General features: G+C 46.0%; 1 protein-coding gene across 5 annotated transcripts in view; it reads left to right on the forward strand.

Annotated features, from left to right (window-relative positions):
- The first annotated feature begins 20,069 nt into the window (after positions 1 to 20,069).
- Positions 20,070 to 21,961, forward strand: part of SLC9A8 (solute carrier family 9 member A8) — a 70,152-nt gene continuing 68,260 nt past the window's right edge. The window contains exons 1-2 of one of the 5 annotated variants that reach the window (XM_086702460.1): positions 20,070 to 20,194; positions 20,651 to 20,698. In XM_086702460.1, the coding sequence (XP_086558586.1) occupies positions 20,169 to 20,194; positions 20,651 to 20,698 (74 nt within the window). In that variant the 5' untranslated portion in view covers positions 20,070 to 20,168. The other 4 variants (XM_086702458.1, XM_086702462.1, XM_086702457.1 and 1 more) reach the window with 4 other exon arrangements.

Below are 21,961 nucleotides of genomic sequence, written 5' to 3' on the forward strand. Positions count from 1 at the left end.
CCCGCTTTAGGAGAAAAGGACCTGTTAAAGGTTTTAGGTAGCACCCTAGATGCTCAACAACCACAAACAGTGCCGGCAGAAGCACCCGATCCAGGAGAAACACCTTCACTGCTGAACTCTTCCAACAGAAATGTCGCCACTGCTCCTGCCACCTCAGCTCAGGACTTAGGGAGGTGAGGATTGGCTGATAGCACCCCTGCCCCCACTATTCCCTAGAAAGACCAGATACTTCTGGCACTGTGCTTGCCTGAAAATGCCACCACTTGGCATCCCACAGCTTGTTTTTGCCTCTAAGGCTCACCAGGGGAACCTGGGCCACAGAAGTCACTCCTATTGCAAGGACTTCTGGGCAAGGTTTTTTGTTGTTGGTTTTGTTTATTTAGTTTTCATTTTTATGTTTGTTTGTTTGTTTGTTTTTGTGTTACTTTCTAGCCTTTACTGTGTAGGAAGCAACCTTAGAAAGGAATTGGGGTAGAGTAGGCAGGCAGGTCTGTAATGCCTGCCGTAGGCCCACGACAGTGATGAAGTCAGGAAAGTTCTCTGCTTTCCAAGAGCTCACGGTTGACAGGGGGAAACCAACACTGATGAAGTAATTCAAGAAGGGGAAAGCATTACTTCAGGGAAATTTTTGAAAATTATGGGAGCATAGACCAGGGGGACTTAATCCATTCCAGCAGGGCCTCCTGAAAGAGGTGTCATTGTATGTGACTTGCGAAGGTGCTTAGAGGCTAACCAGGTAAAAGAAGAGCAGGAGGGTACAGCGTTTTAGGCAAGAGGAAATGTCATGTGCAAAGGCCCAGTGGCAGAGAAGGTGAGGGTTTGGGGAGGGATAGAGAGAAGGCCAGGTGGCTGGAGGACAGAGAACAAGGGTAAATGGGGAAGGAGATAGAAGGGTGAGAAGAAAACAGATCTTGACCTCGTAGTCCGTGTTGAGTTCAACTGTCTCCTGAGGACAATGATGACCTGCCAAAGACACATGAGCAGGGCAGTGACATAATAACAACTAATATCTATTGAACACTTATTCGGTGATAGACCTTTTTCTAAGCACTTAACAAGTACCACTTAGTGTCTATTTGCAATGATCCTAAAGACCAGGCTCTACAGAACAAGAGTGAGTTTCTCAGACCTCTCTCTGCACCTCAGTTTTCACCTATGCACCCGTGGGGGTAATAACAGAACTTGCCTCAAAGGGTTACCACGAGGATTACACCAAGTGGCACATGGGAAACTATGTACGTGTTAGCCTTTTCAACTAGTATTCTCGTCGTACACATGAAACAGCAGAAGCCCTGGGAGATGAATCAACTCGCCTGATGTCACACAGCCGATAAGCAACAGAACGGTCAGAACAGTAGAGGAGAGGCGGCCTGGTGGGGATGGAGAAGCCACATCTTTATCCATCCTGGGAGCGATGGGAACCGGGGACCGCCCCTCGGGGTCCACATGGTCAGCATTCGTTCTGATTGGTTGGTGCCTGGGTCAAGCCACTTGTTGAACCTTTCAGGATGGCCCCTGCTATTGCTATATATATATCGATATTGTTTTCGATATCGATAGAGATAGAGATAGGGATATAGATAGATAGATAATATTGTGTTGTGGCTTTAACAACTACATAAATAGTACTAGACTAAGGGTTTACTTCTGAAAATTTCTCACTCGACAGTGTAAAGACCTATTTAGATCTAGATTATTCATTTTTACTGCTCACTGGTATTCCTTTATGGGAGTATGTCGCTGTTGATTTACCCACTGATGTCCATCCAGTTGGTTCCACTGTTGGCCAACTACGGGTGAAGCCACCACACCCATTTTCACATAGGCTGGAGCTCCTCTGGGGTGGATACCTGGAAGGAGGATGGCTGGTCACAGGGTACCTGCATTTTGGAGAGTGTGGAAAGTTCCCATTTCCCCACTTCCTCACCAATAATAATATACCACCACCATATATGGCACTCATTACGTGCCAGGCACTTTCTTGGCATTTAACATGAAAGAACTCACGGAACCCTCCCGCGAAACTTTGAGGTAAAAACAATTACCATCCCCATTTGATAGATGGAGAAATGGAGGCACAGAGAGTTGGAGTGACTAGCCCCAAATCACTCAGCTAGGAATGACAGAGCTCAATACGAACCCAGAGAGGCCGGTTCCAGAACCTGAACTGTTAACCACTTTTCTGTACTTTGGTATTTTCTGATTTTTCAAAGTGTTGTCTCTGGCTGTGAAACATCAGAAAGTATTTGAACTAGCGTTGCCTACTTTGGACAGACCTTGAGGATCTTTCCATCCATTTATTGGCCAGTTAGGTGTCCTCTTTGGAAAAATGCCTCTTTTTTTAGCCTTGGCTGCCCCTGAATTTCTGATCTTCAAAGCAAATGCTCCTGGAGTCCAGGACTCTAGGCAGAGCCTGCCTGGCACAGGGTAGGTGCTTGGTAAAAATATACCAGACTGGACTGGCAGTCTCTCACCCACCTTTCCTCCCAGAAGCCTGATGGTGATTAATAACACTTCTGCTTATATTACTGGCCCATCATGTTTGTGCTGGACACGCGAAGAGCTCCCTGGCTCCCAATCCATTTTCTCCTCTGTGACCTGACTCTAGTTTACCTCCCTGAACTCGCTCATCTCCGTGTTTCTCATGAACCCCGTTGGCCATCATCCTGTCCCTTTAGCTGGCCAACTTCACTCCCACCTCAGGGCCTTTGCACACGTTCCCATGGCAACTCCATCTCATCCTTCAGGCCTCAGTTCAAATACCACCTCCTCAGAGAGGCTTTCCTGACTACCCTTTTTCGAGGAAACAGAGGCATGAATAGATTGAGCATAATGGCCAATAATTATACAGCTGGACTATGGGTAAGGTTTTTGAATTTTGTTATCTTATTGTGTGCCTGTATTCCCAATTCGTTCTGATTTCTAATTTAAAATTAACTAAGAGCCAATCCTGAGAGAGGACAAATGAGCTTCTGAGGCTCTTTTTGCCAATTCCTCTGGCTCAACACTCCAGTGAGATTGAAAAAAGATCCCAGCATTTTGCAACCTCCAGGATTTCCTTCCTCCCCACTCCCACCCCCCGACCACCTGACCATTGTCTGCCCTTGGCTCTGAATCATAAACCTAAAAGCAAAGCCTCAGATCCCAAAGCTTATCTGCTAAACAGTCTACCTCCCCTTTAGAGGTTTCTGACCAGCAAAATGGGGATAATTAAAGGACTTACTTCCAGGCTAGTGTGAGGATTCAGTGTCATGGTGCTTAAAAAGCATCCAACAGAAGGAAAGCTACTACCGTGTTGGAAATTACTGTGTGATAAGTTCGGAATCAGACAAATCCTGGCTCAGAGCCCAGCTCGCTGTGTTACCTTGGGCAACTCACTTGATCTCTCTGAGCCTCAGTGTCCCCATCTGTGAAATGACAATTTTATTTCATCATTAATTTTTTTTTAATGCACGGAACACTCTTTTTTTAAGTTTTATTTATTTATTTTTAGAGAGAGAGCACAAACAGGGGAGGGGCACAGAGAGAGAGGGAGAGAGAGAATCCCAAGCAGGCTCTGGGCTGTCAGGCAGAGCCCAACATGGGGCTCGATCCCATAAACTGTGAGATCATGACCTGAGCTGAAATCAAGGGTCAGACACTTAACCGACTGAGCCACCCAACGCCCCTGAAATAAAGACTTAAAAAATCCATACTGAGCCCATTGGAATGTCTTTTGCTAGAAAGAAGAAGCTGATAAATTCACAGTGTCCTAGCCAGAGTAGGTTATCCCGCCCCCCGCCAGCCCCCTTAAGGATATTCAGCTTAGGCCAATGAAAGACAGTTGGTTAGATAGCCTAGTGCTATCATTCAGGACCCAGGCTCTTTCCATCTCTCTGTTCTGCGGACCAGTGCTGCTTTCATCCCAGGTTGGTTCTCCTTGTGATCACAGGGTGACTATGAGCCATCAGGGTCCCAGCCTTTCATGTCCAGTAGCAAAATCGTTTTACTTCCAGACCCTCTGTTGGAAGAGCGAGGGAGAACGCTCCTGGCAAACATCTCTCACTTTTCATTGGCCAGATTGGGGTTACATGCCTGTTTTTGAACCAGTCTCGGGTACAGGGATGCAATTCCTACGATTGGCTCAAACTGGGCCCAGGCCTGTGGCCGGGCGGGAATGGATGTCAAGGGGTCAACCACACTGTCCATCAAACCTGCCTCAAAGTGTGGCAGGGGGAATGAAATGAGATCGTGCTCGCAAAGCTTAGAGCACACTAGATGCTCAATAAACGGTAGTTCTTATACTGTAATTATCAACATCGTCATCATTGGGGGCTCTGGCAACAGGCAGATTTCAATTAAACGGTTTCTCCGCCTCTTAGCGTGGCCTTATAAGAGTTGCCGACCTTCAGTTCTATTCTGGAAAAGTGGAAATGATAAGAGCTCCTGAGCCACGTCACTATCGTGTGGCAAATCGTTAATGCTCAATCTGTGCTGGTAATGCCGTATTTTTGTTGTGTTGTGGTTTTTTTTGGTGTGTGTGTTGTGTTGTGTTGCCTTCCCAGTCTTCCCAGTAGCAATTTGGGTGGCCTTTTCCCCCCTCAGTAGATGTGGTTCAGGTGAGGGAGACTCCTCCTTCTGACTCCGGGAGTGGATGCATTATCCTCACCTGGATTCCTGCATCCCCCAGGAATGTGGTGGGGGTGGGGGTTCAGGGAATACACGTGATCCAAAATGGATCCAGAATTTTGCTGGTCTTGCCAGGGAAGAGGGTGGTCTCTTTTGTCTCTAGGATTGCTGAGCCAGAGCAGAAGCTGGGAGCTGCTAGGGACTATCCTGGTCACCTCTTGGTAAGAGGCTGCCCGAGAGTAAAACCAACAAAAGGGGAAGCAGAGATAAGAGATAAGATAGGCAGAGGCCTGTTGACACTGTTGAGCTCCTAGATCCAGCCATGCCTGAATCAGTTTTGCCATCGGGCTTTTCCTTAAGTGAGCTAATTCTCCTTTCAAGTAGTTTGAGGTTCTGTTACTTGCAGTGATGAGTTCATAGTGCAGCCTAGCCCCGCTAGGGTGGAGAATCAGAGAAGGAGATAGTCCTCTGAGGCCAGAAGCATGCCTGCCCAAATCAGTTTGGTGTCTTGAGAACTTTGTTCAGGCCAACGCATGGAGTAGAACTCCAGAAGTAACGGGAGTTAAAAGTGCAAACAGTCTGATGAGTGTCCCTGCAGACTTTTTCTCGATGCTCTAATAAACAGACACACACACACACACACACACACACACACACGAGAAATATTTTTACAAAAATGGAATCACACTCTACGTTTTCAGTTCAGATGCCTTCTCCTCAGGGAGACCTTCTGTGACCGCCCCGGCTAAACAGTCCCGCCTCCATCACACTGTCTGGCATCACAGCATTTTTCATTACCCAGATTAACTTATCTCGTTTAGTTGTGCACTGTCTTTCCCTTCTGGCAGAATGTCAGCTGTATGGGGGCAGGGATTTTTCTCTGTTTGCCATTGCTATGTCCCCAGTGCCTTGAACAGAGTGGCTGGCTATTCAATACCTATTTATTAAATAAATATTCTGTGGCTGGTTGTTTAACTGAGCTGTGTGACCACAGATATCTTTCCAGGGTAATAGATATGGACCTGCCTCAATCTTTGATTCAAACGCATGGCAAACTATTGATTGGTTCGGCCATGTTCATTTTCCCAAACCCAGTTGGATGACTTGAATGAAATAAAAGGCCAAATGAAGCAGGGCTTGGGCGGGTCAGTACCTCCTCACCTGCAACACAGAGCAGGGCGGCTGGGGAGGAGAAACTGGCCAGCCTTTAACAGCCGCATCCTGATTCACAGGGAGAGGACGTGAGCAAACACGGGTGACTTCGTGTTCTAGCCAGAATTTCCCAGGCCAAAACGGTCCTCAAACACACAAAGGTGAGAACAAACAAAGAATTCGGTGACCGCTTCGGCCCCGGAGGGCAGAGTTGTTTATTAAGCCCTCCACTCCCTAATGGAATTAATTCCATTTTTTCCATTCCAAAAAACTTTTCCTGGTTACAAAAGTAGCATTGAACTGTTATTATTTTTAAAACTTCCAGACAGTACAGGAAAGCATGGAGAGTGAAAAGCGGTCACAATTGCAGAGCATTTTATAAATTATATCACAGATTTTTTTCAATATGCTGATACATATTTAACGCTAAAGTGAATTTGTGCTATGCTTTGTCCAACAGTAATCACTGAAGTTTACTGAGTATTACAATGCATTTGGTAGTTGCTCCCTGTATATACACTCATGTTACTCTGATAATAAGTCTCTGTGGTGAGCACTCGGATTAACCCCATTTGGGTTAAACGAGCCAATATTGATGAAGTGCTTAGAATGATGCGCAGCACGTGATAAGATGAGGAAGCTGAAACACAGAGAGGTTAAGTGGTTTAGCCAAGCTCACACAGCCGTAGGTGGCCAAGCTGGGGTTTAGACATGGGTGTCTATATCTTCAAGGCCTGTGACCTTAACTGCTACATTACATTGTCAAGGCAGAGGGCAGGCTTCTTCCGACGTCATCCCTGATGATGATATGAGTCACCGTTTTCAGTATTTCCATTTATTCTTCTATTAATGGATAATTGGGACTTTCTAATTTTTCACTATTAGGAAAGAGAGAGGAATTTCCCTTTTGGTCTTCATCAAATGAGGTAAGAAAACTGGGTGGGTGTTGCCACAACCAGTATTTCTAATCCAAGAGATGTGTAACCCGTGTTTAATGACTTGTGCTGGGCGCTAGTCTAGATATTGAAGCTCCTGAGAGTTTAATGGGGATAAATAAGGAGGTAAGTTTTTAAAAAGAAACAGAATATTATGCTGAGTGAAAGAAGACAGACACAAAATGTCACATGCGTGATTCCATCTCTATGAAATGTTCAGACAGGCAAATCCATAGCGACAGAAAGTGGATTAGTGCTTGCCACGGGATGGAGGAAAGAGAATCAGTCACAAGGTTTCCTGTGGGGGTGGTGGAAATGTTTGGAAATCAGATAACATTTGTGGTTGCGCAAAGTGATAAATATACTAAATGCCATTGAATTGTATACTTTTAAATGGTGAAGCTTATATTACATGAATTCTATCTCAATAATAATTTTTAAAACGTTTTCAAAAAAGAAAGAAACAGCATTCGACATGCGCCACAAGGCCGAGAGTAAAATGTTGGAAGGGAGATAATAACCGGTTGGGGAAGTGGGCAGGGTGGTTGCTGAAGGCTCTTCTGAGGAAGTGACATTGGTGATGGGACCTGAATTATGACTAGGAGGCAGTGATAAAAATATCCGGAAGAAGGTAGATGAAGGATCAGTATGTGCAAAGGTCCTGGGGTGGGGACAAGTCTGGCGTGTTCAAGGGGCAGATAGGTGAGCAGAGCTGGAGCCTAGTGAATTGGGTGCTGTGAAAAGGTACAAGGGGGGATCAGAGACTCCTGCAGGGGCGGGAAGTAGACCAAACCAGGCCCTGCAGGCCACTAAGAGGACTTTAGCTTTTGTTCTCAGTAAAACGAGGAGCCAAGGAATGGTTTGAGCAGGAGAGTAACTTGATCTGATAAATGCTTCAAAAGGACTTCTTGGACTGCCGTGTGAAGTAAATAGCAGGTGAGTAAGCGTAGAGGCAGAAAATGTAAGCAAAGACCTTTGACACTGTGCCCGAGACTGGAAACGCTCAGTAACTGCCAGTCAGCTTTCATAAATTAGCAATATGCCAGCTTGTCATATTTATTTAAAAACAAGAAGTCAAGGCCACGGTTATTTGATACTTCTGTCTTTGACACTGCCTCGCCTCGCTATTCTGTGAGTCACCAAGCTCTGTCCGTTCTTCCTCCCTCACCCCTCACCCCTTCACCCTTGTATCCTTCCAACTGCCCCTACTTTGCAACCTGGTGACAGATAGAAACACTAGTTTCCAGGCTGCCCCTGGGCATGGCTTTTTTTCTTTCTCCCTTTTAAAAGTATCTTTTCTTCTCTCGTATTTTTTTTCACACTGTATTATCATTTGCAGAACAAAACTATTAAAAAATAACAAATAAGCAGAAGAATAGATCCACAATTCAGAGACAACCATTATTAAAACAACATTTTAATATATGTTATTCCTGTCCTTTCTTATTATTCAGTTTTAGATTTTGATTATATCAAAAGTATATAGTCACATAAATTGAAGAGTCACATTTTCTTTTCTTAAAAATATTTAAGTTTATTTATTTATTTTGAGAGGCTAAGCAGGGTAGGGGCAGAGAAAGAGGGGGAGAGAGAGAATCCCAAACAGGCTCCGTGCCATCAGCACAAAGCCCAATGCAAGGCTCAAACTCGTGAACTGTGAGATCATGACCAGAGCTGAGATTAAGAGTCAGATGTTTAACCGACTGAGCCACCTAGGCGCCCCAAAGAGTCACATTTTCTAAAAACAGAAATCTTTGCTCCCCCCTTCCATTTCCCCCTCCCCGAAGACAACCACTTTGACCACTTTTAGGGGACCTTTTGATATTTAATTCCATAGCTCTAAATAACACGTTTCTATTTCCACTTCTAATTTTTTTTTCAGTTTCCGGTATAATGTGCTTTCCCACTATAGGATGCGAGGATCCTTCTCTCTTTCCCTCCCCACACTTGGCCACAGCACATATGCATGCCCTTCCCATCCCCCCCCCAACCTGCCCCCCCCCCCCGCCCTCTCAACGCGGTTATATGGTAACTTCAGTGAGATCAATATATTCACTATTTACATAATTGTGACTATGTAAATGCCATTCACAGCTGAGCTCCACGGTAAACTAAGATGTCCTTTGCTTTCCTGCACAGCTTTTTAATTTTCCCTCGAGTTAATCATTGTCTTGTTCCCTACTCCCACCCCAAGCCAACCTAATTTTCTCAACATTTGTTATCAGTTCAACTCCATACTTTTTGCCAGGGTCCAAGTGTCCCCTCAACACCTTCTAATGCATCAGAAATTGTATCCATTGACCTTGTGGAAGAAATCTCTCCGGAGCTTTCAGACCTGTTGGAATCTGGACTGGTACCTGTTGGTACCTAGCTGTCATTCTGGATCTCCCTTCATTTTCTGGGAATGCTATTTGTTTCTCTCTTGTACCAGGTTTTGTTTCCGGGGTCATGTGTCCTCCTTGTCTGATCCCCCCCCCCCCACCTTTTGGTAGCATAGCCTTCTGTAGCTCCCTGAGAAAGGGTGTTGGGAAATTGAAACATTGTGCCTTTCCACATCTGAAAATGTGTTTGTTTATTCTTTTTGTTCCCTTGATGATTGCTTGGCTGGGTATGGAATTCTAGGATGGAAATCATTTTCCTTCCGAGTTTTGAAGGTACTACTCCGTCATCCACTTGCTTCTACGTTTTGGGCGAGAAGTCTAAAGTTACACTGCTCTCGGGGCGCCTGGGTGGCGCAGTCGGTTAAGCGTCCGACTTCAGCCAGGTCACAATCTCGCACTCTGTGAGTTCAAGCCCTGCGTCGGGCTCTGGGCTGATGGCTCAGAGCCTGGAGCCTGTTTCCGATTCTGTGTCTCCCTCTCTCTCTGCCCCTCCCCCGTTCATGCTCTGTCTCTCTCTGTCCCAAAAATAAATTAAAAAAAACGTTGGAAAAAAAAAATTAAAAAAAAAAAAAATAAAGTTACACTGCTCTCAATGCTTTAAATGTGACCCATTTCCCCCCACTCTCTCCTGGAAGTTTGTTCTTGGGATTTTGAAATTTCATGATGGTGTCCTTGCCATGCATTTATTTTTAGCCAACGTACTGGGCACTCAGTAAACTTCTACTCTGAAAACTCATGTCTTTTAGTTCTGGAGAATTTTTGTGAATTGCTTTATCCGTGATTCCTCCCCTTCTCTCTCTTTCTCTTCTTTCTTGATAAAATGCCTATTTTTTCAGATGTGGGATTATTTTAGACTGGTCCCCTAAACATCTTATCCTTTCTCTCCTATTTTCTGTCTTTGTCTTTTTGTCCTACTTCCTGGGACAAACCCTCAAGTTTATCTTCCAACCCTTTCATTACATTTTTAAAATGTCTACTGTCATGCTTTTCATTCCCAAGGGCCCCTCTTTGTTCTCAAAACATTTCTTTTTTATGGCGTCTTGTTCTTGCTTCAGGGTAGCTCTCTGAAAAGTTGTTTTTGCTTTTTTGATTTTTTTTCTCTTGCACTGTTTCTGTTTCCTCTGGTTATTTTTCCTTATTTGTTTTAGTCTCAATTTTTTATGTAAGAGGGCATGCTCTGATGTCTGATATGTATTCATTTTCTGCTCATGTTTAAGTGCAAGGAACCTAGAAGCTGATTATTGTGTATGTTGGAAAGGGGGCTATTGCCTTGGAGCTTTTGCGGGGGACCCCCGATGTTAAAACATCTTTAGGTGATTCCTCCGAGTCTAGTCAGATTTTCTGGAGAAGACTCTCCCAGTCTCCTACCTGGAACAGAATGAATGGCCTGGCTGGCCTGGTTCTTCTGTCATGTGGGTGGGGCCACCGTATCCAATTTGCCGGGCCCCCCTGGATGTGAGCAATGGGGCCGGCCCTGCAGATGTAGAGAAAGATGAACGGAGCATAGCCCAGCATGCAGACCAGAAAACGGCCCGCAAAAAGTATCCACATCAAATCCCCGGACCCTGTGAACGTTACCTATCTCTGCAGCTAAATTAAGGCTCTTGAGATGAGGAGATAATCCTGGATTATCCAGGTGGGCCCTAAGCACCACCACAGGCATCCTCATAAGAGAGAGGCAGAGGGGGGTCAGAAACGTGGAGGAGAAGACAATGCGAAGATGCGGCAGAAAGAGGTATGTCCACAAGCCGAGGAGTGCCAACAGCCACCAAAAACTGGAAGCCACGAGGAATGGACTCTCTCCTAGAGCTTCTGGAAGGAGCACGGCCATGCTGACACTTTGATGTCTGACTTCTGGCTTCCAGGACTGTGACAGAATACATTATTGTGTGACACCCTACAGTTGGTGGTGATTTGTTACGGCAGCCCCACGAAGTTGCTGAGGTTACTATGTGGTTACTAGTGTGCCCTGCTTTCGTTGTAGTGCCGCTGCCCTAAAGCATGCTGGGGTCCACAAGTCTAGACACACTCTGTCTTACTGTCTGCAAAGAATAGACCTTCAGTCTTCTGCCAGCAAGGGTGCCCACATACCTAGAATGCCGGGTTGGGGGGGGCGGGGCAGAGAGCATGCAAAAATCTGCTTCTTTTTAGCCAATTTCCTTTACTTCACACCCTCTTCTCCTCTGCCCACCTCCCACTCCCCTTTCAATTTTACTTTCAAAGCTACCTGGTGCCACCAATTCTTGACTGTTTTGGAGGAATTTTCCGGGTGGTGGTGCTGGTGGCAAATCAGGCTGACCATGGCTTTCCCCTCTGCTGCCTAAGAATTGGATTTTCTCAGTTCCGTGGAGCCCTTTAAACCATCTGCTTTCTCTTCCCCAAGATATTCTTTCTGTCATCTCCTCTCTCTGTTCTCCAGGCTTTAAGAGCTTATGCTTTTTATTTTTTTTTTTTTTAATTTTTTTTTTTTTCAACTTTTTATTTATTTTTGGGACAGAGAGAGACAGAGCATGAACGGGGGAGGGGCAGAGACAGAGGGAGACACAGAATCGGAAACAGGCTCCAGGCTCTGAGCCGTCAGCCCAGAGCCCGACGCGGGGCTCGAACTCACGGACCGCGAGATCGTGACCTGGCTGAAGTCGGACGCTTAACCGACTGCGCCACCCAGGCGCCCCTTGAGCTTATGCTTTTTAAAAAATGAATCCCTTCATTGCCAACCTAGTGGGGCCTAGAGGAGGAACAGAGTAGAAGCATGTTTAGTTGGCCCTCTTCTCCCAAGTCTCAGAGGGCTAATCTTAAAACGGCGCTCTCTACATCTGCTGCAATCCCATTCCTCCTTCCCTAGAGGCCCAGGTCTGACTCAGCTCTCCATTCCCCATGCCAAGAATGGAGCCTGCACACACACGGTAAACAAGGGGATGTTTTTTTAATGGATCTTCTTCAGCAGCAGTTACCTAGTGTGATCGCCATAAGCAATTGTTGAGGGGAGTGTCCTAGTTTCGTTTGCCCAGATATGGGAGTGGAGAATTCAGACACCCAAGAAAGAGAAGTCAATATAGGTGTGTTATCTGTCAATTACATCTGAATTAAAATGACATATATGTTATATAATATATATTTTATATAATATAGGTGAGATTGTAGATGAGATATATTATAATATATATTATTATTTTATATAATATAAAGAAAATATATTTCATATAATTATATATTTTATATTATATTTACACAATATAATATATTATTTTATATAATATAAACAAGATAAAATTTTATAAAGTAAAATATAGTTATATATTTTTATATAATATATCTCATCTATAATATCATCTATATTATATAAGATATATATCACGTGGCTTATATATTGTTTTATATAATGTATTTAAATTTTTTTAAATGTTTATTTATTTTTGAGAGAGAGAGAGAGAGAGAGAGATAGAGTGTGAGCTGGGGAGGGGCAGAGAGAGAGGGAGACACAGAATTGAAGCAGGTTCCAGGCTCCGAACTGTCAGCACACAGCCTGACGTGGGGTTCGAACTCATGGACTGCGAGATCATGACCTGAGCTGAAGTTGGATGCTTAACCTACTGAGCCACCCAGGTGCCCCTATAGAATGTATTATATAGTATACATATAAAATCTGTGGGGAGAGCATAAAAATTCTTAAATTGCTAGATTTCAGAGTCCTGGAATCTACATGGTATTAACTTGTCCAATGTCATTTATAAACTGTATTTTCAGGGTATGTATTTTTGATTAAAATATAATTAGGAAGAAAGTTATTTGGGACATTTCCTATTATGCAGAATGCTAATGCTTATGTTTGTCAAAGGTATTCTTTCATTTCCTATGCTTTCAATGGTCTAAAAACCAAAAATGAATATAGAATTTAATATAAGTAATAAGAGTTGCTGTATGGGCATCAATATTTAAACTCTAATAACAAAAAAAATTAACTTTTCTATTTCTCCCTGTGCCTTACAAAAAATTATTCATGAATTAGACAAGGAAGTAAATCTCTGTGAAGTCATAAAAACAGAGTAATGTTAGTTTATATCACCTGGTAAAATATAATGAAATTTGGGGCGCCCGGGTGGCTCAGTCGATTACGCATCCAACTTCAGCTCAGGTCATGATCTCATAGTTTGTGAGTTTGAGCCCCTCATCGGGCTCTCTGCTGTCAGCGCAAAGCCCCCTTTGGATCCTCTGTCTCCCTCCCTCTCTGCCCCTCCCTCGCTCGTGCTGTCTCTCTCTCAAAAATAAATAAACATTAAAAAAATATAGAACGAAAGAAAGAGAGAGAGAGAAAGAAAAGGAAAGAAAGAAAGAAGAAAGAAAGAAAGAAAGGGGAAACTATGGGGGCGCCTGGCTGGCTCAGTCGTTAGAGCATGTGACTCATGATCCTGGGGTCATAAGTTCAAGCCCCACGGAGAGGGCAGAGAGCTTACATTAAAAAAAAAAAAAGGGGGGGGGGCGCCTGGGTGGGTCAGTCGGTTAAGCGGCCAACTTGGGCTCAGGTCATGATCTCGCGGTCCGTGAGTTCCAGCCCCGCGTCGGGCTCTGTGCTGACAGCTCAAAGCCTGGAACCTGTTTCAGATTCTGTGTCTCCCTCTCTCTCTGCCCCTCCCCCGTTCATGCTCTGTCTCTCTCTGTCTCAAAAATAAATAAACGTTAAAAAAAAAATTAAAAAAAAAAGAAAAAGAAAGAAAGAAAAGAAGAAGAAACTATAATGAGAGTGTCATGGGTCAAAACTCATGATATCCTCAAAGCAGATTTTCAAAACAAAGTAATAATCCTGGATGTTTATATCAGCCAAAAAGAAAGAAAGAAATATACATGTAGGCGTATTGTCAAACAGGTCACCCCTGTGGGAAGCTTGCGCTTAGCCCCACTGGGGAGCTCTGCTTAGAACACACATTTCAGGGGCGCCTGGGCTGGCTCGGTCAGAAGAGTGTGCAACTCTTGATCTCGGGGTCATGAGTTCGAGCCCCACAGTGGGTGTAGAGATTACTTAAATATATGAATAAACTTTATTTTTTTAAAGTTTATTTCTTTATTTTGAGAGAGAGAGAGAATCCCAAGCAGGCTCCATGCTGTCAGCACAGAGCCTGAGGAGGCTTGATCTCATGAACAGTGAGATTGTGTCCTGAGGTAAAATCAAGAGTCAAGATTCTTTTTTTTTTTAAATTTTTTAATGTTTATTCATTTTTGAGAGAGACAGAGACAGAGTGCCCGTGGGGGAGGGGAAAGAGAGAGAGGGAGACACAGAATCCGAAGCAGGATCCAGGCTCCGAGCTGTCAGCACAGAGCCCGACGTGGGGCTCGAACCCACAGACTGTGAGATCATGACCTGAGCCAAAGTCGGACACTTAACTGACTGAGCCATCCAGGTGCCCCAAGAGTAAGATTCTTAGCTGACTTAACTGACACCCAGGTGTCCCAATAAATACACTTAAGAAAATAAATACATAAATAAACTTAGAAAACAAAAAAAGAAAAAACCCCGCACATTTCAGACTTGTCTCACCCAGTGGGTGACAGAGGGGGGACATTTATCCTCCACTTGTGCCAATCATTGGTTGAGGGCTGCTCTGGGAGCATTCACTCCCCGGCACAGCTGGCTTGTGCTGTGCTGAGAGGAAGCCTCTAAGAGGTTATGAACAGGCATCAGCACAGTCTGCTAGGGGAGAGAGCCAGAAAGAAATTCAGAGTCCCAGGCCCCATACCTGGGACCCAGAAGGTCAGTAATAGGTCTGGACTCTATTTTTTCACAAACCCTCTCAGAAGTTGCACCTGATACCACTGAATTCTACAAGCCCAACTGTTTCATTGCTGCCTAGTAATTCTAGGACCTGTGACCTGCTCTGTGGCCAGGGCCAGATTAAAATATTCAAGTTCACAGGCATTAAAGAATTATACCAACTCATATGTAAATCTATGTGAGACAATACTAAATAATAAACGTGAAGGGAAGGTCAACACAGATTGTGTTTTCCCCGTGGTGTTGGTAAGCAGAATAAAGTCCCCCCCCCCAAAGATGCTCACGCGCTAACCCCTGGATTCTGCAGTATGTTATATTACATGACAAGGGGGAATTAGGGTTGCTAATCAGTTGACCTTGAGATGGGGAGATCATTCTGGATTATCCAGAGGGGCTCAATGGAAAGAAGGAAGGAGAGTCAGAGCCAGAGAAGATGACCAAAGCAGTGGTTGGACTGAAAAACTGAGACTAAAACAAATAGGGAAAAATAACTAGGGGAAACAGAAACTGTGCAAGAGAAAAAAAAAAAAAATCAAGACGGTGGAAGGGGCCACAAGCCATGGGCCAGCAGCCTCTAGAAGCTGGAAAAGGCAAAAAAGCAGATTCTCCCCTACAGCCTCCAGAAGGAACGCAGCCCTAGCAACCCGTTGAACTTAGCCCTACAACACTTCTAACCTACAGAACACAAAGACGATAAATTTGTGTTGCAGGGTAAGGGTTCAAGAAATGTTAGAAGAGGTAAGGAATGGAAGAAAGACAGAAGAGAGAGACAATCTCCTGCCAGGGAGCTTATATCCTAAGAGAGGAAACAAGATGATCAACTCAGGAAGAAAAAAAGAAGGAAGGAAGAAGGACAAAAATATATATATATCTGATAGTGATAAGTACCTCAGAAACACTGACGTTTAGGACTTTATATCAGGGGTCAGCAACCCTGGGAGGGGCAAATCCAGCCTGCCACCTGCTTTCATATGGCTCATGAGCTAAGAATAGTTTCCGCATTTTCAAATGGTTGAAAACAAGTATTATGAAAATGACAAGAAATTCAAATTTCGATATCCATAAAGTTTTGTTGGAACAAAGCTGCACATATTTAAATCATCTGTGGTTTCTTTCCCACTGCAACAGCAGAGTTGACTCATAGCAGCAGGGATTTGAATGCCCACAAAACCTAAAATATTTACAGTGTGGCTCTTGACAGAAAAAGTTTGCTGGCCGCTGCTTTAGACGGAGTGGTCAGGGAAGTCCTCCCTGAGGAGGTGATCTTTAAGCTGAGACCAGAATGGCAAGAAAGAGGAAGCTTGGGGGGGTAGGGAGGACAGAAAGAACAGAGAACTAAGGCAAGAGCTTTCTCTCTAATTCTATAAGAACCTTCCCAAGAAGGGCTCTGGCAAAAACCATGATGGGACCCTGAGGTTCTGAGGGTGCAGTGGTGTCCCAGGGTCACAGAGCCGTGGGTCCTCAGTTGGGATAGGGAGCCAGGACTGCATGCCTTGTTCCAGCCTCTTTTAAGCCTGGCACAGCACAGGAGTCTAGGAACTGCATGTTGAACGGCTTTATTTGCCTTCCTGGGGGTAATGACCGGGAAATTTAGATGAGTTCCCAGGAATAGGTGAGAAGGGCCTGGGATTTGACCTCAGGCCTAAGAGCAGGTGTTTTATGGCCTCCTGCTTGGTGGCAGGCCCAGGATGGTCACAAAATCCCAAAGTGGCCCTGACAACAAGATGTGGCAAGGACAGTGTGTGGAACAGCAGGTAGAATGGGGCAGCCCTCAGAGAATTCAGGAATTCTCTTTCATCCTGAGTAGCCCACAGCTAGCAGCTCAATACAAAAAGATCTCCGCACCCCCAGTCACAGGGCCCCGGCTCCAGCCAGGTGGGGTTTTCTGAGGCTGGAAGAGGAATAACAGCCTCAAGCTCTCAGGCCCTAAGTGTGGCTCAGAGAGAACCCCACTCTCCATCTTTTATGGGCCAGTTCCTCTCTGCCAGGCTCTGTGCTAAAGGAGAGAAATAGACTGTTAGCCCCATCTTAGAACCAGAAAAATTAAGGCAGCAGAGGGCAACAAGGAAGAGCAGTGTGGCAATAACAAGTCTGTGGTGGCAAAAACACAGACTCTGCGCCTGAATCCCAGCCTCAACAGTTCCAGCTGTGTGACTTTAGGTAAGTGGCTTAACTTCTCTGTGCTTCAGGTTATAGAAATGCCTTGAAGAAGAAGAAGAAGAAGAAGAAGAAGAAGAAGAAGAAGAAGAAGAAGAAGAAGGAGGAGGAGGAGGAGAAGGAGGAGGAGGAGAAGGAGGAGGAGGAGGAGGAGGAGGAGGAGGAGGAGGAGGAGAGGAGGAGGGGAGAGGGGGAGGGGGAGGGGGAGAGGGAGGGGGAGGAAGAGAAGAAGGAGAAGGAGGAGAAGGAGAAGGAGAAGGAGAAGGAGAAGGAGAAGGAGAAGGAGAAGAAGAAAAGAATTAAGGAAACAATAGCTGAGCACCACACCTACAGGAAGAACTCAATAAACGTTGGCTGGTCCTAAGCATATTCTCTCAGCTTTGTCAACAGCCCTAAGAGGTTTTGGAGTGGCAGGGGACTTTGGGTGTAAGCCAGACAGCTCTCTTCTCTACCTAGTTCTTCAGGACCAAAACCTTGAAGTCATCCTTGACTCCCTGCTTTCTTTTACACACCACAGTCCCTCAGCAAAACCCGCCTTCAATATGTACCCAGAATCCAATCCTTCCTGTCATCTCTAGCACATCACCTTAATCCAAACCACCATCAACTCTCACCCTGGTTAGTGCAAAAGCCTCCTAGCTGGCCAGAGGCCTGTCATCCACCCAACTCCTCACAGGCAGGCAAAGTTGTCCCGATAAAAGTCAGGTCAGAGCACTCCTCTTCTTGAAACCCTTCTGTTTCCTAACACATCTAGAGTTAACTTCTTCACTCCTTTATTTATTTGATGATCCTTTATTATTGAGCACCTACTGTATGCTAGGTGCTGTTCTGGAGATGAAACAACAGAGCAGACAAAAACCTCTGCACTCAGGAAGTTTACATCCTTGTGGAGGAAAATGCTTTGGGGAAAAATAACTCGGGGAAGGAGAGGGGGGTTGGGTTTTAAACAGGGTGGTCAGCGAAGTCAGGATAAGGAAGGTAAGCATTAAACAAAAAGCCTAAAACGGGGAAAAGGTGACATCCAAGGGACAACCCACAAGTGGAGTATTCTAGACAAAGGGCTGAGCAAGTACACCAGTAAGTACCTGGTGTGTTCCCAGTTCACACAGAAGCCATTGTGACCACAGTGGAAAATGTGCGGGAGGGGGGTGCCTGGGTGGCTCAGTCGGTTGAGTGTCCGACTTCGGCTCAGGTCACGATCTCACGGTTCGTGAGTTTGAGCCCCGCGTCGGGCTCTGGGCTGATGGCTCAGAGCCTGGAGCCTGCTTCCGATTCTGTGTCTCCCTCTCTCTCTGCCCCTCCCCCGTTCATGCTCTGTCTCTCTCTGTCTCAAAAATAAATAAACTTAAAAAAAAAAAAAGAAAAAAAAAAAAAAAGAAAATGTGCAGGAGGGAGTGAGTCCATCCACCTCTGAGGGGTAAATGGGGCAGGGTTGAGTCTTGTGAGTTTTCTAACTCTTTTTTCCTTTGACTCAGATTGGAAGCCAGTGGAGGTTCCAATTTAAGCAGGGCAATGACTAGAGGTGTTTTGTTTTGTTTTAATTTATTTAAAAAAAAATTTTTATGTTTTATTTATTTTTGAGATAGTGAGAGTGTGAGTGAGAGAGGGGAAGAGAGAGAGGGAGACACAGAAGCCAAAGCAGGCGTTGAGCTGTCAGCACAGAGCCCGACGTGGGGCTCGAACCTGCAAACCGTGAGATCGTGACCTGAGGAGAAGTTGGACGCTCAACCAACTGAGCCACCTAGGCACCCCTTGTCTTTAAATTCAAGTTAGTTAGCATACCGTGTAGTATTGGTTTCAGGAGTAGACTCAGTGATTCATCACTCACGTATAACACCCAGTGCTCCTCCCAGCAAGTGCCCTCCTATTTAATGTCCACCACCCATTCAGCCCATCCCTCCACCCACCTCCCCTTCAGCAACCCCCAGTTTGTTCTCTGTATTTAAGAGTCTCTTACAGTGTGCCTCCCTCTCTGTTTTTATCTTTCTTCCTTCCCTTCCCCTGTGTTCATCTGTTTGGTTTCTTAAATTCCACATACGAGTGAAACCACGTATTTGTCTTTCCCTGACTTATTTTGCTGAGCACAATACACCCTAGTTCCATCCGCATTGTTGCAAATGGCAAGATTTCTTTCTTCATGATCACCAAGTAACATTCCACTGTAAATGACTGAAGTTTTAAAGGATCACTGGAGGGGGGAGGGTCTGGCTGGCTGAGTCCCAGGAGCAGGCAACTCTTGATCTTGGGGTTGGGTGTAGAGATTGTTTAAATAAATAAATAACTCAAAAATGTTTTCCAAGGATCGCTGGAGCCCGTGGTGCAGAAGGCCGTGAGGAACAACAGCAGAGCCAGAGACAAGTTTACGGTTCAGGCAGCTACTACAGCTGCCATGAGATATGACGTCTTGGACCTGGAAGGAGGTGGCAACAGCACAGGTGGTGTCCTATCCAAAGACCTTACACAAAGGTACCAGGAGGAGGAGGGCCCTCTTCCCCCTCCTGACGGGGTCCCTCTTACCCCTACAACCCTGCCTCGTTCCTTCCTGATATGCTCAACCCTACAGACCACCGCTAGGCACATGCAGTCGACTCCACGAACAAATTAATGAAAGACCCAGGACCAGATCGTCATCACCTATTTGAATGATAGGCGTATAGTCAGAACTCAGTAATTGTTTACAGATAGAATACTGCACGATTCTGCGAGGCCCAAGTGGCTAGTCCTCTCTCTACAGCGAGGAAAACTGGGGCTCAGATCGGGGAAGTGTACCCCTGGGGACCCTCTGCACAGCCTCGGTTAGACGTTTCCTTCTCAACTTTCGGAACGCAGTCCTCCACACTGGATGGAGAGTGCTTGCTCTCAGGGTGAGTCACAACGACCTCACAGGAGCTTCCCTCAAAACGTCCCCGCCCTGGGATGAAGAAAGGCCAAAACTTCATGGGGCCAGAAGGTCACCAGACGCAGGGCAGTCAGGCGTCCTAAAAGTGCCCTGGCAGGGTCCTCCCACCTTCAGGCCACAGAGACGAAGGGACAGAAGGGCCGCCCTCGCGCGGCCGAGGCCCCGCCCTCCGCTCCTCCGCCAGCCCGCGCCTCCAGCGGAAGCCGGAAGCAAAAGCAGTCCCTGCTAGCCCCCGGCTCCGAACTCGGTGGTCTTGGAGGCTCCGCAGGATGGGGGAGAAGATGGCGGAAGAGGAGTGAGTGGGCATTTCCCGGGCGGCGGAGGCGGCAGGGCTGGGCCCCGGCGGGTGTGACAGCGAGCGCCTCAGGCCGCCCTCCGGCCCTGAAAGGCGGAGCTCCTTGTGCCGGTTGGCCAGGACGAAGCATGCCGGCGCCAGCGAGGAGGGCGGGAGGGATGGGCCTGGGCCCAGCCCGGCCCTTAAGCCTCCTGGAGGTCAGATCCTCGTGCAGGGAATCGACAGCCCAGGGCAGGCCTCGAAAGCCGTCTGGCCGAAACCGCAACCCAGATTTCATTTTCCCATTTTTCGGTCTTCTGAATATTGGGGAGAGCTCCGCCGCCTCCTCCAGCAAGTCCCCTACCCCCCTACTTAGCCAGTCGCCTCTTCCATTGTAACGGTCATTTTTCTCTTCTGTCTCCTCCACCGAGATTCATTCATTCATTCATTAACTGTTGGCCATTTACTCTATTCCAGGCCCTGGGCACATAGTAGTGAAGGAGGCCGACCAGGAGCCGCCCTCAGGTAGTTTACATTTTAGTGGGAATAGACCATCAATAGGCAAGATGATTTCAGCGCTCTAAAAGGAAATGGAAGTGTTAGGGCGGGCGTCCCTGCAGGAAGACGTGACATGCCAGCTGAAACTTTAAAGACAAGAAGGAGGGATAGGAGAGGGAACAAGCAAGTGCAAATGGCTGGAAGCAAGAAAGGGCTTAGTGTCTTTTAGGGACAGAAAGAAAGGCAGGATGGCTGGAATAGAAAGAGTGAGGGGCTAGCTGAGATGAGATAGAGATGTGTGAGGCGTCCAGTGTCCTCCAGGTACTTCTGGGGGAAGGACCACTCTTTAGTCTGTCTCCGCACGTGCCGGGCACAATCTATTGCATGTTACAGATGCCCTACCTATGTGGAAGGGTAGGTAGAAATTAAGAAGGAACCCCCATGGTTGAAATCTGACTCCCTCACCTGACATCTTTTCAGATACGTCTCTTCAGCTGGGTGGTCGTTTCATCTTGGCAGCTTATTTACCCAGTGTGTGCTCTATTGCAGACACTGAACTGGGCCTCAGCAGCGCAAGGCAAAAGAGGTGGAAGGGCCCCAGTGATTTCAAGTTTGGTCTCAAAGCTTGATTCTGCCGCCGGCTGGCTGAGATATTGGCCACGTTATGCAGCCTCTCTGAGTTTCAGTTATTCATGCGTAAAAAAGGGAAAGTAATAGTCCCCATCTCAGGCATGGTATGCCTATGAAATGAGAGGTTGTGATGTTACCTAGTCTCTGGCATGAAGCATTACTCAATAAACACTAGCTGTTATAATCACAGTTGCAATGATTATTATATGAATATTGCCCTATTTAACAATCCCACCCCAGAGCAAGGAGAGCACTGAGAAACGGGGCAGATGCCGTATTACAGGGGACGTTACATTTGAGCCTTTGGAAATCTGAGAAGGATTTTGTCAAGTGGGGTAAGGTGTTCCAACCAGATCAACAGTTGGGTAAATTCAGGTGGCTTCGTCAACTTGTGGCTATAATTCAAGGAAAAGAATGTAAACTGGAGAAACAAAGGCGCCATGTAAATAATGTTGGATCTTGGAATGTGATGACAGTCCAGTGTGCCTCCGTTTGAATCCCTTATTAAATGCCAAAGAGCAGGCAGCATTTTATTTCTACGCTGGCCCTAATTCCCCCCTTGTTTCTGTCCCATAAGCGGCTGAGTTCAGAGCACCTGAAGCCACTGGTACTCTCCTGCTGTGGCAGGCAGGAACTTTCTGAGAATCAGTTTGGTTCTAA

This window comes from Puma concolor, chromosome A3, assembly GCF_028749965.1.
Source record: "Puma concolor isolate L17-30 chromosome A3, mPumCon1.1.hap2, whole genome shotgun sequence".
Lineage (NCBI taxonomy): Eukaryota > Metazoa > Chordata > Mammalia > Carnivora > Felidae > Puma > Puma concolor.